The sequence below is a fragment of the Myodes glareolus genome, chromosome 24, assembly GCF_982192425.1.
Source record: "Myodes glareolus chromosome 24, mMyoGla1.1, whole genome shotgun sequence".
Taxonomy (NCBI): Eukaryota; Metazoa; Chordata; class Mammalia; order Rodentia; family Cricetidae; genus Myodes; species Myodes glareolus.
This window is the reverse complement of record NC_142049.1, coordinates 50,909,462-50,923,378: the sequence shown is the minus strand read 5'-3', so window position 1 is coordinate 50,923,378 and position 13,917 is coordinate 50,909,462. Positions and strand designations below refer to the sequence as shown.

Sequence of the window (13,917 nt, the reverse complement as noted above, 5' to 3'; positions counted from 1 at the left end):
AATAAATAAAATGAAGAATTCTAATATAGTGTACTATTAAGGAAATATACAATATATTAATATTTTTAGAATAAAAATGTATAATGTATACTAAAATGTACTGGTGTTGAATAGAGGCAGGTTTCTCATCAGAAAATGGTAATTTTAAAATATTTCTACATATGAGTATACAATTCCAGTGCAAAACTGATAAATGTATTATAAAACACATTTTCATACAACTATTTCCTAAATAATTCAGACTTCAATAGACACTGGTTTTAAAACTGCCTAGGAATAGCTGGAAAGAAGAAAGGAAAGGAGAACATGAAATAATTATATCATAATTAAAATGCATTTGATAAATAAAATCGGCTCTTTGAAGACATAGGGTAAGGGGATCACTCATCCACTGCTGCTGGAAATACAAACTTATATAGAGCCATTATGGAAAGCTATATGGCTGTTTTCAGGAAGCTGTTTAAAGATCTACCTCAAGGTCCAATTAAACCACTCTTGGGCATATACAAACAATGCTGATTTACATAGAATCAAAAATTCTGAATCCAACACTTTTAATCTAAGAAATGACTACAGAGAAGAAAACTACAAGAATACTTACCTATGAAGGTGTTGTGTGTTCTTGAGAGGAGTGAGTCCACATGGTTGAAAATCAGCCTCTTTCTGCCACATACAGAAATGGTTGTAGCAAAAAAGGTAAATACGGATAGGAAACTATTAATCAGGATAGTGAATATTCAAGAATATTTTATAAATTATGAGCAATCGTGTCAGGTCATTTGGACATATACTTCATATATAGAGATCTAGAAAGGTTTTCATAAAAGTTTCCCATTTTTGAGGGAAAGTACAAAGTGAAATGGTGTTGAGTCAAGAGCATTATAGTTCAAATCATCTAGATTGTCTCAACAGGATGTCCTGATATTGGAAAAAGTCCTAAGTCGGCTTATTCAGGGACAGTGTTTACTTAAGCTCCAACTTGGACTTCCAAAACTCAGGATTTTACCACTTTAGTTTACCAGGTAACTATGAAAATTTCACCAACTAAAAACAGACACGAAACTAGTAAAGTAGTATTCTATTTACTTCTCAATCTTGAACTCATTAGAATCCTAAATGAAAACCATTATATAATTCATGAATGGCCCTATCATCAAATGCTGATGAATTCAGAAATTGGTATTACTGAACTGAAAAGTAGACCCAACGTGAGAAGACTAATGAAGTCCAAGACACAGTTCTTTTGCTGGTCTTCTTTTGGCCAAGAAGAGAAACACGGAGTTGAGTTTTGTCATAATGATCCTGAATCTCCATGCTTACAGAACATGGGAAGAGGAGACTATCAATTTTATCAATTTGAGATTTAAGGGAACCTGAAAGATGCTTGAGCATGGGGAGTGCGGGACGGAAGACGGGGAGGTGGGGAAATGATCTAATTATACTTATGGAAAATGCATAAAAGCAAACATTTCCTTAAATGACATACTTAGGAAAGGAAGAATGGTTTAATGTTATCTTGAGTAAAAACTCATACAAATCACATACAGAAGAGAATAAAATCATCTTTAATAAACGCATTAAGTATACTCATGAGCTGTGATGAGATTTAGTTATTAAATAGAGCTAATGCAATTTAGATTCAGAGAGTTATACTCAGTGTCTATCTTCTGAGGAAGAGTTTTGGTTTATCCTGAACTCTTGAGGTACAAACTCAAGGGTTTTAAAATGTTCCTTGATAGGGAAGAAGCACTTGGTACCAATCACTCCCTTTCACATTCCCTAAGGAGGGAGCTAGAGCTCTGTCACACACACAGATTGTGGGCAGAGGCTGATGTGAGGGCGCCCTTGCATACAGAGTACTAAAAAGAGAGAGAGAATCTGTCTTCTGCTGCAAGTGTTTGAACTCGTGTGATAATTAGTTTATCCATAAACCTGTTTAATGACTTCAAAGAAAGCCTTCTCCAAAGTACCATGCTGGAGATACTGGAATATTTTGGATACATGATAAGGTTCAGATAACTAGCAATGGCTTTGGGGAACCTTAAGAATCCCACCTGCCAGAGCACACTATGTTATATTAGGAGAAAGCCTGAATTTACAAACTCATGAGCATGTGGACTACACAGCTCTCACGGCTCCATGATTATTATGATAGAGACACAGAAATCATAATCAGTAGGTGAAACCTGATAGTGAAGTTTCATAAACAACACAGCACAGACATAATCACCTAATTCCCATGAATAGGTGCTTTCTAAGTTTTCCTCATGTCTGCCACACCCAACTGATATATGTAAGAGTTTTTATTTCCTTGTACTGAGGGACCATGTCCATGTAGGGTTGTTGGGTAACCTCAGCCTTGAGACAGTCTCCTGCATCCATTGCTTTTTCTGATCAATCCATCCCTTTGCCTGTCCCATGGGAAGTCGAGTTGACTAAAATGCTCCCAATCCAAAAGTATTAAAATAATGAACTCACAGCTTGTTAAAATATGACATTGGTATATATATATATATATTTCATGCCTACATACAGCTTCATTTAGCACTTTAACTTTCTTACTTACACTTTGCGTTTCCCCACATCAGCATACTGCAGTGCACTCCATCTGAATTCATCCCTTAAGGTGTGGTCAACACCTCTCTTCAATAAAAGCTCAACAATGTCTTGACAATCCCACTTAACTCCATACATTAGTGTTGTTCTAGAATGACAGAGATGATTAAACCATTTAAACAGTGACTTTATATATTTTACCAAATCTCTATAAGGTCTTCATGTGTATAACTGACCATTAACGAAGTATATTTAAGCACCATGAAAGCACAGAGTTAAGATTCATAAAGTATTTCCAAAGCTAAAAGGAGAAAACAAGCATGAAAGTTTGTTGCCCCCTTCTGGTAATTTATACAGCAGGATTCCTATTTTAAGTTGTTTGTGGTGAATAACTGTGTGGAGACCATTTCTCAGAAAAATAGAAATATTTATATGACGAATGTCATTTCCTTTCTTAGTCTAATTCACTGATAAATAGGAATTTCCACTTGCATGAAAATAGTAATATAATTATCAAATAACTTTAATGGTAAAAATAATGAGTGTTTTCAAATACTGACACTAATATCATGCCGCATAACTTTATAACTACAATTCATGTTGCTCACCACCAAAAAGCATTTGGAACTTTAAAAGTGTTCACAAGGTTTTGTGATTGCAAACTGGAAAAATTTGCAACTGATGTTGTAAATGTAAAACCGGATGCAACCTCTATCAACTCATATAAGATCATATGACAATCAAAATAAAAAATTAAGGTAAAAAACATCCCGTTACAACAGGGAATATGAACCTGACTATATATCACTTTTTCCTATAAACGTTTATGAAATAGATATTTTTCAGATATGCAACTGATTTTTTTGTTGACATTTTCTGGTATATTCTTTTAATACTTTTGAAGTCAATGATTTTTACTATTCTAGACTATTTTAAAACATAAATAGTGTTTTAAAAAATCAAAATACAGTACCTTTGATGACCATCACGTACATGAATATTTGCCCCGTGTGTGATTAGGAATTCTGCAATTAGGAGTTTCCTTTCTTGGAGTGCCAACATCAGAGGGGTAAGCCCATCCTGTAATGATATCAATTAACCATTCACAGTATTTCATATTCTATAGCTGAACTAAAAATCATGTACGTAACCCTGGAAGCATAATGTTTACCATAGACTTGACAGCAATTGTCTTTTCCTCCTCAGCTTTATGCACATTCTCATGTTCCTCAAGATTGTAATACTCCAGCCCTGCCTACAGATGTCACACATCCTCCAGCCCATTCCAAAGCTCATGTGAAACCCATGAAGCTTTGGTTTTTGTCATGGAATGTATCGTGGTATTTTGGGGTCATATCAATGTCCCCAGAGAATTGATCTGAAGAGACCAAACCAACACACAGTAGCAAAGATGTTCAAACCTTAATTGCATAAATGAGGAAAACATTATTCTCTAAGTCAGAAGTTCTCCTAATTTTCCAGACACTTATGGGGCAGATGTTCCATTTCCCAACAGAAAAATTTGATTAAGAATTATGATAAATGGAATTTTCCAGTATTTTAAAACTAGTTTTTGAAGGAGTTTTTGCCAAATCTTCTGTGGAGCAAAGATTAGCAATGGCAGAAGTTGTTGAAGAGACGTAAATCTCAGAGCATTGTAATGGCATGGAATTTGCTGAGGACACAGAGGAAGCTCTCTTGATTCTCCATTGAAGAAGGGACCAGGGTAACAATGCCAGCCTCTTGATCAGAACAGGTTACCAATGTAACAAAGTTAAAATGAGCAAGACCTCAAACAAAGTTTGACTATTTACTTGAAATGAACTCTCTCCTTTTAAAAGTAGAAAACTGTCTTAGCATTTAGAAAATAAAATACATCCTTTACAAAATGTTTTTATTTAAATTATTTGTTGGATTAATTTCCTACATAAGACATAGTCTAACTCCTCACTCTTTCAACTATCCCATGTGACACAATTCCCTCTCAAATTCAGGACATCTTCATTACTGTAACACACATACACGTCAATGAACAAATTTTTGTTGCTTATCTACCAGTCTATTTCTACATGTACCTGTCTCTCTTTGTTTCTTTGCCTCTTCCATCTGTCTCTCTCTCTCTGTGTTTTCATGTATATGTGTGTGTGTGTGTGTGTGTGTGTGTGTGTGTGTGTGTGTGTGTGTGTGTGTCTGGTCATTATGATTGGATAACCTACTGGGGAGTTTAGAATTTAACCCTGAAGAAAACTGAATTCTTCTTTCATACCTCATTGATAGTAGACAAAGAGTAGACTTAGAAGTAGAGTTTTGAAGCTTCCCCCATTAGTGTTTGCATGTCAACTGGTGTTTTCATTGTGCAGATCTTGTTTAAACATCCATATTACTGAGATTTCATAGATGTAATATCCGTTTTGTATCAGAAGGCACTAACTTGCAAAATCATCCTGGCCACTAGATCTGAGAGTTATGTAGAGCCTTCTTTCTCAATGGCACCTGAACCTTAACTTTGGATGTTATATTCTAGATGAACATCTTATTGTTAGGCACCCATGGGGCTTTGCTTTCTGCCTTTTCTCCAGTTGTAGATTTCTGTTATATTCTGTACTTGCCAACTTTTAATCAGCACTGCATCTAAGTCCATGCTACTGACTGTACTGTACTATAGCTAATGCATAGAGATCAATGTAATTGAGGTTTTAGAAATAAGCAAGGCATTGCTTTATTCCTGATTTTTATTTTTCTTAGAAAAAATATAAATTGAAATGGAACTTTAAATTAAAATGGAACAATAATGTAAAAGTATTTCAAATGTTAGATGATTCAGAATGAAGGCACAATTGCAGTTCCATCAAAAAGATGAAGGTTTTTAAAGAGACTCATGATTTCTATGTAAGTCTTGGCTATATACTGAGACCATAGCTAAAAAATTAATTTTGGCTATCTATCAGGGTTTTAGGATAATCATTATCTGTGAAATTAAAACAATATACTATAGTTTACATGGAGTTTGACACAAGGGTTTGAAAACCTTCCACAACTCCACAATTAACAAAGTACCTAGAGCAAGAAAAGGGAAAACTTCCTTGGAATTATTGGGAGTTCCAGAGATTCCTCAAACAATATAAGGTATTAACACTGCTTTTGGTTTCTGCCAAGCACCTAAGTGTAAGATCTTGTTACTAAATACAGCAAATAATTTGTAGAAAGAATTGGAAAGAATAAAGCTGGAACCAAATCAAGAATTCTTACGAAAGACTAGCTCCCAAAGCATCGGAGGGTGTACTAAAAATTTTGAAGGGAGAAAAGGGATCTTCAAAAATCCTAAATTTCTGTCAAAAGCACTAAGAAACAAGACTATTAGATGAAGAGAGCCATGGAGTGCACATCACCCCAACAGATGAGTGGTTTCCTGTTGGGGAGCAACACCTGGAGAGGCCATGGGGTTACTGGCTGTCTGTAATTTCTCTCATGAGCCACTTTATTTCTTCCATAAAAACAGTTTTTGGTGTTTGCCCACTGATTGCGTGTTTGTCATGAAAATATTCCATCTTTTGGGCACAAATATAGCTGTGCTATATAAAAATATGAATATGAATATATGTGTTCATAAAAATATGAACAGCAATATGATTTCTGCCAAAGCTGTAAGTTTTGATGAATAGAAATAATAATACTAGGATATTTTGCATTACTCAGACTGACATAAGATTCTCAGGCACAAAGACAGCCTTTTACATAGACAGCTAATTTTAGACTCTCAAACAAATTCAAAGCAGGCTGGTTGCCTGTGGAGAAGAATATCTGGTTTCCCATAGAGACAAATACATGAAGTAATTTTCCCAGGTGTTGTTTGTTGCTGATTAAAAGTCAGAGTTTGAAGCAACTTTAGTCTGCATGTACTTCTTACCACTCACAATCCAGATAACTAACTGTTATTGTTAAGTCTTGAATTCCAATGTCATTTTCTGTCTGGGAACCATAACCATTTGAGCTATGGCTTGTCCAGGCATGGACATATTGACATTCCCAGCCTAAAAGAAGCTACATGACTCATCCTGTGTTATGAGAATGGGTCAGGCCCTGAAAATGTAATTTCTATTGTCCAGAGTTTGGCTGGGAGAGGAGCAGCGGCACTGTAGAGGAGTAGTGTGTAGAGCTATGAAGAGGGTGAGTGTGGAGAGAGAGAAGTGTAAGAGAGGAGTGTGAGAGAGTGAGTGAGTGAGTGTGACACAGAGAGAATGGTGTGAAAGAGCTGCTGCTATGTGGAGGAGCCGTGCCTAGGAACTGTGTAAAGTGCTGTATGGTGAGAGAGCTATGTAAATGAGATGTATAGCTATGGCTCTGGGGAGATTTGTAACTGTGTGGAAACAAGAAAAGGAACCTATATCAAAAAGAGATGTAGAAGAGGAATGTGTGTAAAAGAAAGATGTGTAGTCATGTGAAAACGATGTATCTGAATATAGAAATATTTAACTGTGCAGGAGATAGTGTATGCATAAAATAGAAATATGTAGCTGTATGTAAAGAGATAGAACTGTGTGAGAGATTGTCAAGAGAGATTAAGTTGAAGTAAAGGAAAAGTTTACCACCAGGAAAGTGTGGTTTTTTGTTACATTTCTCCTCAAATAGAAAAAGCCTCAAACTCAGATAGATAAGAATTTTTCAAGAAACAGTTATAATGAAAGTAATCTTCAGATCATGTGAGCCTGTTTTTTCCTAAAGGCCTTTTGAGGTAAGTAAGAATTTTTCAAAGTTCTTGCTACTCTGAGGTCTTCTTTTTACTACCCTCATGCAGATCTGGGGACTGGTCTCCAGGGTCTGTGTCAAGGACACTGAAACACTTGTATAGGCAAAGCAGGTGAAATGGGAAAACACTGCTCTTGTTTATTAGTAAACAGAAAGCACTTGGATGTTGGATCATGAAAGTGCCTCCTACAGGGAACAATTCCATCAGAGGGGCTCAATAGAGAAAGGATTTGATTACTTAGAATCAGGATGAAGCCAGGGATTTTAAATTCTCCTGGAGATTTTGTATGCACTGGATTTGTGAAAGAAATTTAGGGTATGAATGCTGAAAGAAGGTGTATAGTTAGCAACTACTTGCCTACTCCATTATCCGATCTCTCCATCATCACTTTATGTGTTGCTTTCATTGGTTGAGTAAAGAAACTGCCTTGGCCGTTGATAGGGCAGAGCCTAGGTAGGAGGAGTAGACAGAACTGAACGCTGGGGAAAAGGGTAGACAGAGAGCCGCCACGGAGATACCAGGTCCGACATGTTGAATCTTTTCCAGTAAGCCATGGCCTCATGGTGACATACAGATGAATAGAAATGGGTTAAATTAAGATGTAAGAATTAGCCAATAAGAAACTAGAGCTAATGGACCAGGCAGTGTTTAAATGAATACAGTTTCTGTGTGATTATTTTGGGTGTCAGCTAGCCGGGCAGCCAAAACAAAGGGGCCCTCTCCCTTCAACATATGAATGGACTGTGCTTTTCCATGGGCCTTTGGTTAATTCATTAAAAGTTAGCCTTTGCTGCACGCTTCCCAAGGGATGTGTGTAAATCAAGTGCTGGTAGGGGAATCTACCATGTTTTAGTTGCACAAATTCAGCCCATGATAGCAGTCATGATAGCACTTTGAAGGTGAAATATCACCCACAGTCTCAAGCCATTTATATCCTCGAACAACTAGTAACAATTTTTGGTAGTTGTTCAGCCTGTGAATATAGATCCTTGCTGGGTGAGGTATTGGTGAGTAGGCAGTTTTGGGGTACACCTATTCTGAGTTTCTCAAAAGGCCACTGATTCTCATTCTGTGAAGAGATAAAGAGGAAGGGTTACAAGTTCCTGATAGCATGGGTAAAGCTATATCCAGCTGCTGTGTTTCACAGCCAAGAAAAGACTCTATGCTCTGAACCAGAGCAAATCCTTTCTGACTTATGCTACTTCTACATTCCTTTTTGAACATTAATGAGAAAAGTGACTACCATGATTTCCCAAATGTAATAAAGCCATCATGCTGATTATTTTTAATGATCAGAGAAAGAAACCAGTGTGACCTAGAAAGAGATTTTCTATTGAAGAAGTGTCTACCTCTGTTTAATCCATGGACATGCCTGTGGGAAGTTACCTTGATGGCTAAGTGATGAACAGAGTCCAGGACCTGGTGGGTGGTACCATAGCCTGGTTTGGGAAGATGACTATAAGGTTTTAGGAAGATGGCAGAGTACTAAGCAAACTAGCAGCCTAGGCTCATAAGTTTTCCCTCTCTTGAGGATAGACAATGTGGGAATAGCTCTCTCAAGATCCTGCACTTGTGCTTTTCCCAGCAATATAAAGTAACCTGAAATTTTAAGTCAAATAAAACTTTCAGTCCCTTAGATACTTTTACAAATATTTGCTATGGCTTTATACAAGAAAGTTAATTTCTCTAATACTTCTTTCAATAAATCAACATTTAGTTCTCCACCCATGTGAAACCATTTTTGAGAACTCCGTTTAGTATTATTGGAACATGTTTGCCCATTTCCCTCAACTACTTTTCAAATGAACTCCACTTCTGAACGCACACATCTTCCTTCCTTGTTCCTATAACCCTCCTCTCAGGTCTCTGGGGTCACTCTGGAAGATCAGGGTAAAATCTGTAAGAGTCAGGAAAACTGCATGACAGAGAAGAAACAGTGTTTCCTGGGTACAAGAGAGTAGATGTTCATATGATGTCATAGTCACTGTGAAAGTATTCACAAGACCTATGGAAGCTCAAGTGATACAAGATTTTATTATGCAAACAGGAATTTATCATGAAGTTCCTCTCTTAGCTGAGGTCTTAGTGACAGCTGATAGCTGCTGGGAGGGGGTGGTTATTTTCATTTAAAGGTGTGGCCTGAGTGGACTGCACAAGTTCCCCTGGATCATCTACACCCAAGAGTATATGGGCAGCATAAATATGACTGAAAGGGTTAAAAAGCAAACAAACAATACCAAATTATCAATATTTAAGTGAATACCACTCAGTTTACTTCAAACCATCAGTCAAGGAATACTTGAACTTCTAAGCATGGAAACTGTCCCTGGACACGACCCTGTGAAAGTACAGTTGTCAAATACTTGGGAATTCACTTTGAAAACTCTTTACCTCTGTAGTTTCTTCAATATTTCCCCCAAATTCAAGAAGACTGCTGGCAATTTCTAGGCTGTCTCCATATACTGCGAGATGTATTGCAGTTTGTCCATTGCAGTTCTTAATATTGGGATCTGCTCCTTTAGCAAGCAGGAGAGAAACAATCTCTGTCTCCAAGCTCTGCACAGCCTATGGATGTTGTAACAAGAAAAACATTGTAAATTCAGAGATCAACATAAACTTCCCCCTTCACCACGATTTATATTTAAAAGATATTGAATTTACTTTCATTCTAACCTCTTATATCAACTTAATTACTGAAATTGAATCTTTGACCTACCTTCATTAGTGGTGTGGAGTTTTCATCATCCAGGACGTTTATCTCGCATTTATTGAATAGGAGAAAATAAACCAAATGCAGATGACCATGAAAGCAGGCAAAGTGGAGCGCAGTTCTGTGAGAATGAGAAGTGTTTTAATGAAAACTCTAGGGCAGTATGCCAACATTCATAATCTCACATGTAATTATAAATAGCATGTAGCATTTAAGTCCACTGACCCATAAACAAATATTTAACTTCATTCTAAACTTGTATTTTTTCTTATAACTTGCTATATTAAAAATGTACTAATACAGAGCTATTATTACAGTTTAAATAAAACCCACAGCCATTGCAGCCTCAGTAAATGCTCCATCACTGAGCTGTGTAGTCAAGAGCAGACTATTTGAAGAAAAGGAATATGACTGTTGGGTTGTACTCCTTTTGATTTTGTATCCTATTCTAGACTCCACTACAACTACTTCTCAGTCTTTCTGTGTTGTTATTTCTTCTCCATAAAATGAGTGTGAAGAACACTTTTGTTAAATTAAGATGCATCAGTTAGAACACTTTGCAATTATTCAGAAAATATTCTGGAACAACAGCTGAACATCTTTTAGAAATTTGTTTTTAACAGTAACACCCAAATAAATGCATTTCAAGTCAGTGTTACATCTATTTTGTAATTATATTATGGAGTATGTATTTCACAAATTTTAAGACAATCTTTAAAACTTGAGACATATTCTGCTTTAAATTTAAGCTCCTGCTGCCTCAGTGTCCAGGTAGCCTGGATTGTATATATGACACATTACTAATATTGAGATTTTGTGTTACTCACATTTTAATTTACCTAAAATTAAAATGTCATTTGCAATTCATAATGTACAAAAAATATTGTCAACACTTAGAAGCAATTCTTGGTACATAAAGTCATCATGCCATCCATGGTATCTATTCTAAGTGAAATGTGGGTTTATATATATATATAAATATTCATATATATTTATATTTATTATAATTTATATATTATATATTTATATTTATTATATTTGCTATAATAAATTAAACATAATTTATTATGTTTATTATATGTATATATATGCCAAGTCTTTACACTGTATACATATCATATGTATATATACATATGTATATCCTAGTTTTTATAGTGTGTTTTAAAGATAGTTATGTAAAGTATTATTGCTTAAAACTGAAAAGTATCAACAGCAAAATCTAAATACCTAGCAAATTTGCTTTGATTTTTAAGAAACTTCAAGTCAAAGGAACTAAGTATGGAGCTTCAAGTCAAATAAGTAAGTAAGGTTCATTTTTGACAATAGTTAAATTCATTGAATATATAGAAATTCAATGTTTCTCTGCCTAATGTCAGTATCTAATATGAATTTCACAAGGGAGATTTATGACACTGTGGTCTTCCTAGTTAAGCAAAAACTGGGAAAGCTAGATAGTTTGTTGATTTGTAACTCATGCAATTCTCAGCCAACTCTAGTCGCCTCTATCAGAAATATGCAAAGATGTCAGAAGTAACTCTCCGAGAACTTGGAGCTCATCATCACATTGCGTTATGAAAAATGGTGATTGATCAGAACAAAGCTGAATTAGCCTTCAGGAAAACATGAAGTGAAGAGGGAAGAAATTTAAGAGAAATCTGGAAAATCTAGTGAGATGGGAGAGAGATCCCAGGTAACTAGTGGAAAAAAAAACAAGAACATGAGAGAAGAGGAGGGGAAGGGAGAGCATATAGCCAACTTTCAAAGTTTGAATTTTTTTTATTCTTCAGTAAAGAATATAAACGTTAGTGCACAATGATAAAAAATACATATCAAATGTTTTTTGGATTTTTTTAGGTGGAAGAAAAATTATGATGAAGATTATTTGAGTTCTGCACTTTCTACCGTTTATGTAACATTGTGTTATGTATATAGAAATTAAATCCCATTTCTTTATATTTTGTTATTTTATTCTATTCCATGTTAAATGTTCCTTAAGAAAATGCCCGATGGAGCAATTATGGGTTGACAATAAACTTGCTGAAGCTTTGGTCTTACATTCCTACTGCTCCAGAAGATCTGGACATGGACATCTGTGTGAGCACAGGTGCCAAGGAACCGGGAGCACAGAAAGCATAGCTGAGCTCGCCTCACCCCTGTTGGCCACAGAGCTGGGAAAGTTGGGGTTCTCCCATCACCCGATTTCATCAGGCCCCTCATCTTTAGCCCATATGTTCTCACCGTTTCCTTGGGTCCTCATCATTTACTTGAAAACCCTCCTTCGCAAGGAGACGCAGCGCCACTTTGAGGTTTCCTTCGCACACTGCTCGATGAAATTTATTCTCTGCCCCATATGGCTGTTGGCATTGGTTAATTCTGCGGTTACCGCAGAACAAGGTCTCTCTCTCACCACTTGGGCCATCACAAAACCCCAAGGGGGTTTTCGGCTCCTTCTTAAAGGAGAAGAGCTTCCTCAGAGTGGAGAACATCGCTGTGACCACCCTCCCGTCAGCTCAACTCGAAATAATGAACTTTTAACCACTGACCGCCTAACAACCAGAGTCAAACTCCACGACTCTCCCAACTGCTAGACTCTGGTTTGACCGGTCAAACAGAAGCATTCAGTTATGGAACCTCCGTTGCTAAGTAACATTGGTAAACAAAAGCATGCTCGTTCTTCCTCAGGCATAACTGACGGTTCGTTGAGCAAATCATGTTCACTGAGCACGTGTGCGATAAGTGTTGCGATCTTCCTTAGGTTCATTATATGCATATTCTGCAAGATCTCCATTGATCCTTCAGGGTTGGTAGATTCCTGGTTTTCCACACAATATCTTGCTTGATGCTTCTCTGGGATGGAGGGATGCAATTATTCATTATATAATCCTTTTCTTGAGTTTGTTGCTGTTGTTTATTTTTGCTTGTTTGCTTTTGTTTTTGTTTTCACGAAGAGGTCACGGGTGGGGATTCCTTAGTAGGGAAATGGAACTTCTCTCTTGACGTTTCTCTCTGGTGTTTTGGTTCTGTGCTCTTGGAATTTTCAATGTAGTGAAACTTTTCTGAGCTCATGAGTGACGGTACACACCTTTAATCCCAGAGCATGCCAGGAGGCAGAGACATATGGATTTCTGTAAGCTTGAGATAAGCCTGGTCTACTGAGTCAGAGCGGCATAGTAAGAATGTCCTCTAAAATAGATATAAAAATTAAATTTAACATTATTACAACTCTATGTGGAGAAATAATTATCCAACCGTGGCTGCTATGATTCTGAATATTTTCTATACAGCTAAGTTGATATATTTCTCTAGATATGGGGAGATTTTTGCTCTTATTTCAAAGAACATGCTTCCTATGTCCTGAGTAACTCCACACTCTCTGCAAAACAGATATTTATATTTGGTATCTGAGGTGTTTTTAATGAGAATTTCCCCTACAGATTCTGATAGTTGAACACTTGGTTCCAGGTTGTGGTGCTGTTTGGGAAGATTGTGGAACATCTGGGAAATGGAGCTTTGAAAAAATGACATCTATCCATGCAGGCAGATCTTGAATGTTCACAATCTCTGCCCACTGTTTTCTCTCTGCATCCTGACTGTGGTTGAGATGGAATCTCTAAGTTTTCTTTTACTGGCTCCGTGTATGCCATTTATTGCTGAGTCTCCCCAACATGACAGACGCCTGTATTTCTAGAATTGGAAGCCCAAATACATTTTCTTCTACAAGTTACTTCTGGTAATTATGCTTTATCACAGAAACAGAAAATTGACAAATACAGTCTTTGAATACCAGCATCCCAGAGATCTTGAAAGATGCAGTTATTACTTTTAAGTTATTAGTGTCTTAATGTAATAATACATGTACCTTAGTATGCAATCCTGTCTACTGGCTACTGCTGATGCTTTTGAC

General features: G+C 36.6%; 1 protein-coding gene across 1 annotated transcript in view; it reads right to left on the bottom strand.

Annotated features, from left to right (window-relative positions):
• LOC148118255 (uncharacterized) overlaps positions 1 to 12,593 on the bottom strand; it is a 62,973-nt gene extending 50,380 nt beyond the window's left edge. Inside the window, exons 1-6 of the mRNA XM_087901371.1 lie at positions 12,252 to 12,593; positions 10,020 to 10,134; positions 9,695 to 9,868; positions 3,530 to 3,636; positions 2,567 to 2,704; positions 602 to 663 (exon numbers count right to left, since the gene is read on the bottom strand). Coding sequence (XP_087757497.1) covers positions 602 to 663; positions 2,567 to 2,704; positions 3,530 to 3,636; positions 9,695 to 9,868; positions 10,020 to 10,134; positions 12,252 to 12,499 — 844 coding nt within the window. The 5' untranslated portion in view covers positions 12,500 to 12,593. The remainder of the gene's footprint in view (positions 1 to 601; positions 664 to 2,566; positions 2,705 to 3,529; positions 3,637 to 9,694; positions 9,869 to 10,019; positions 10,135 to 12,251) is intronic.
• Between the last annotated feature and the right edge of the window lie 1,324 nt (positions 12,594 to 13,917).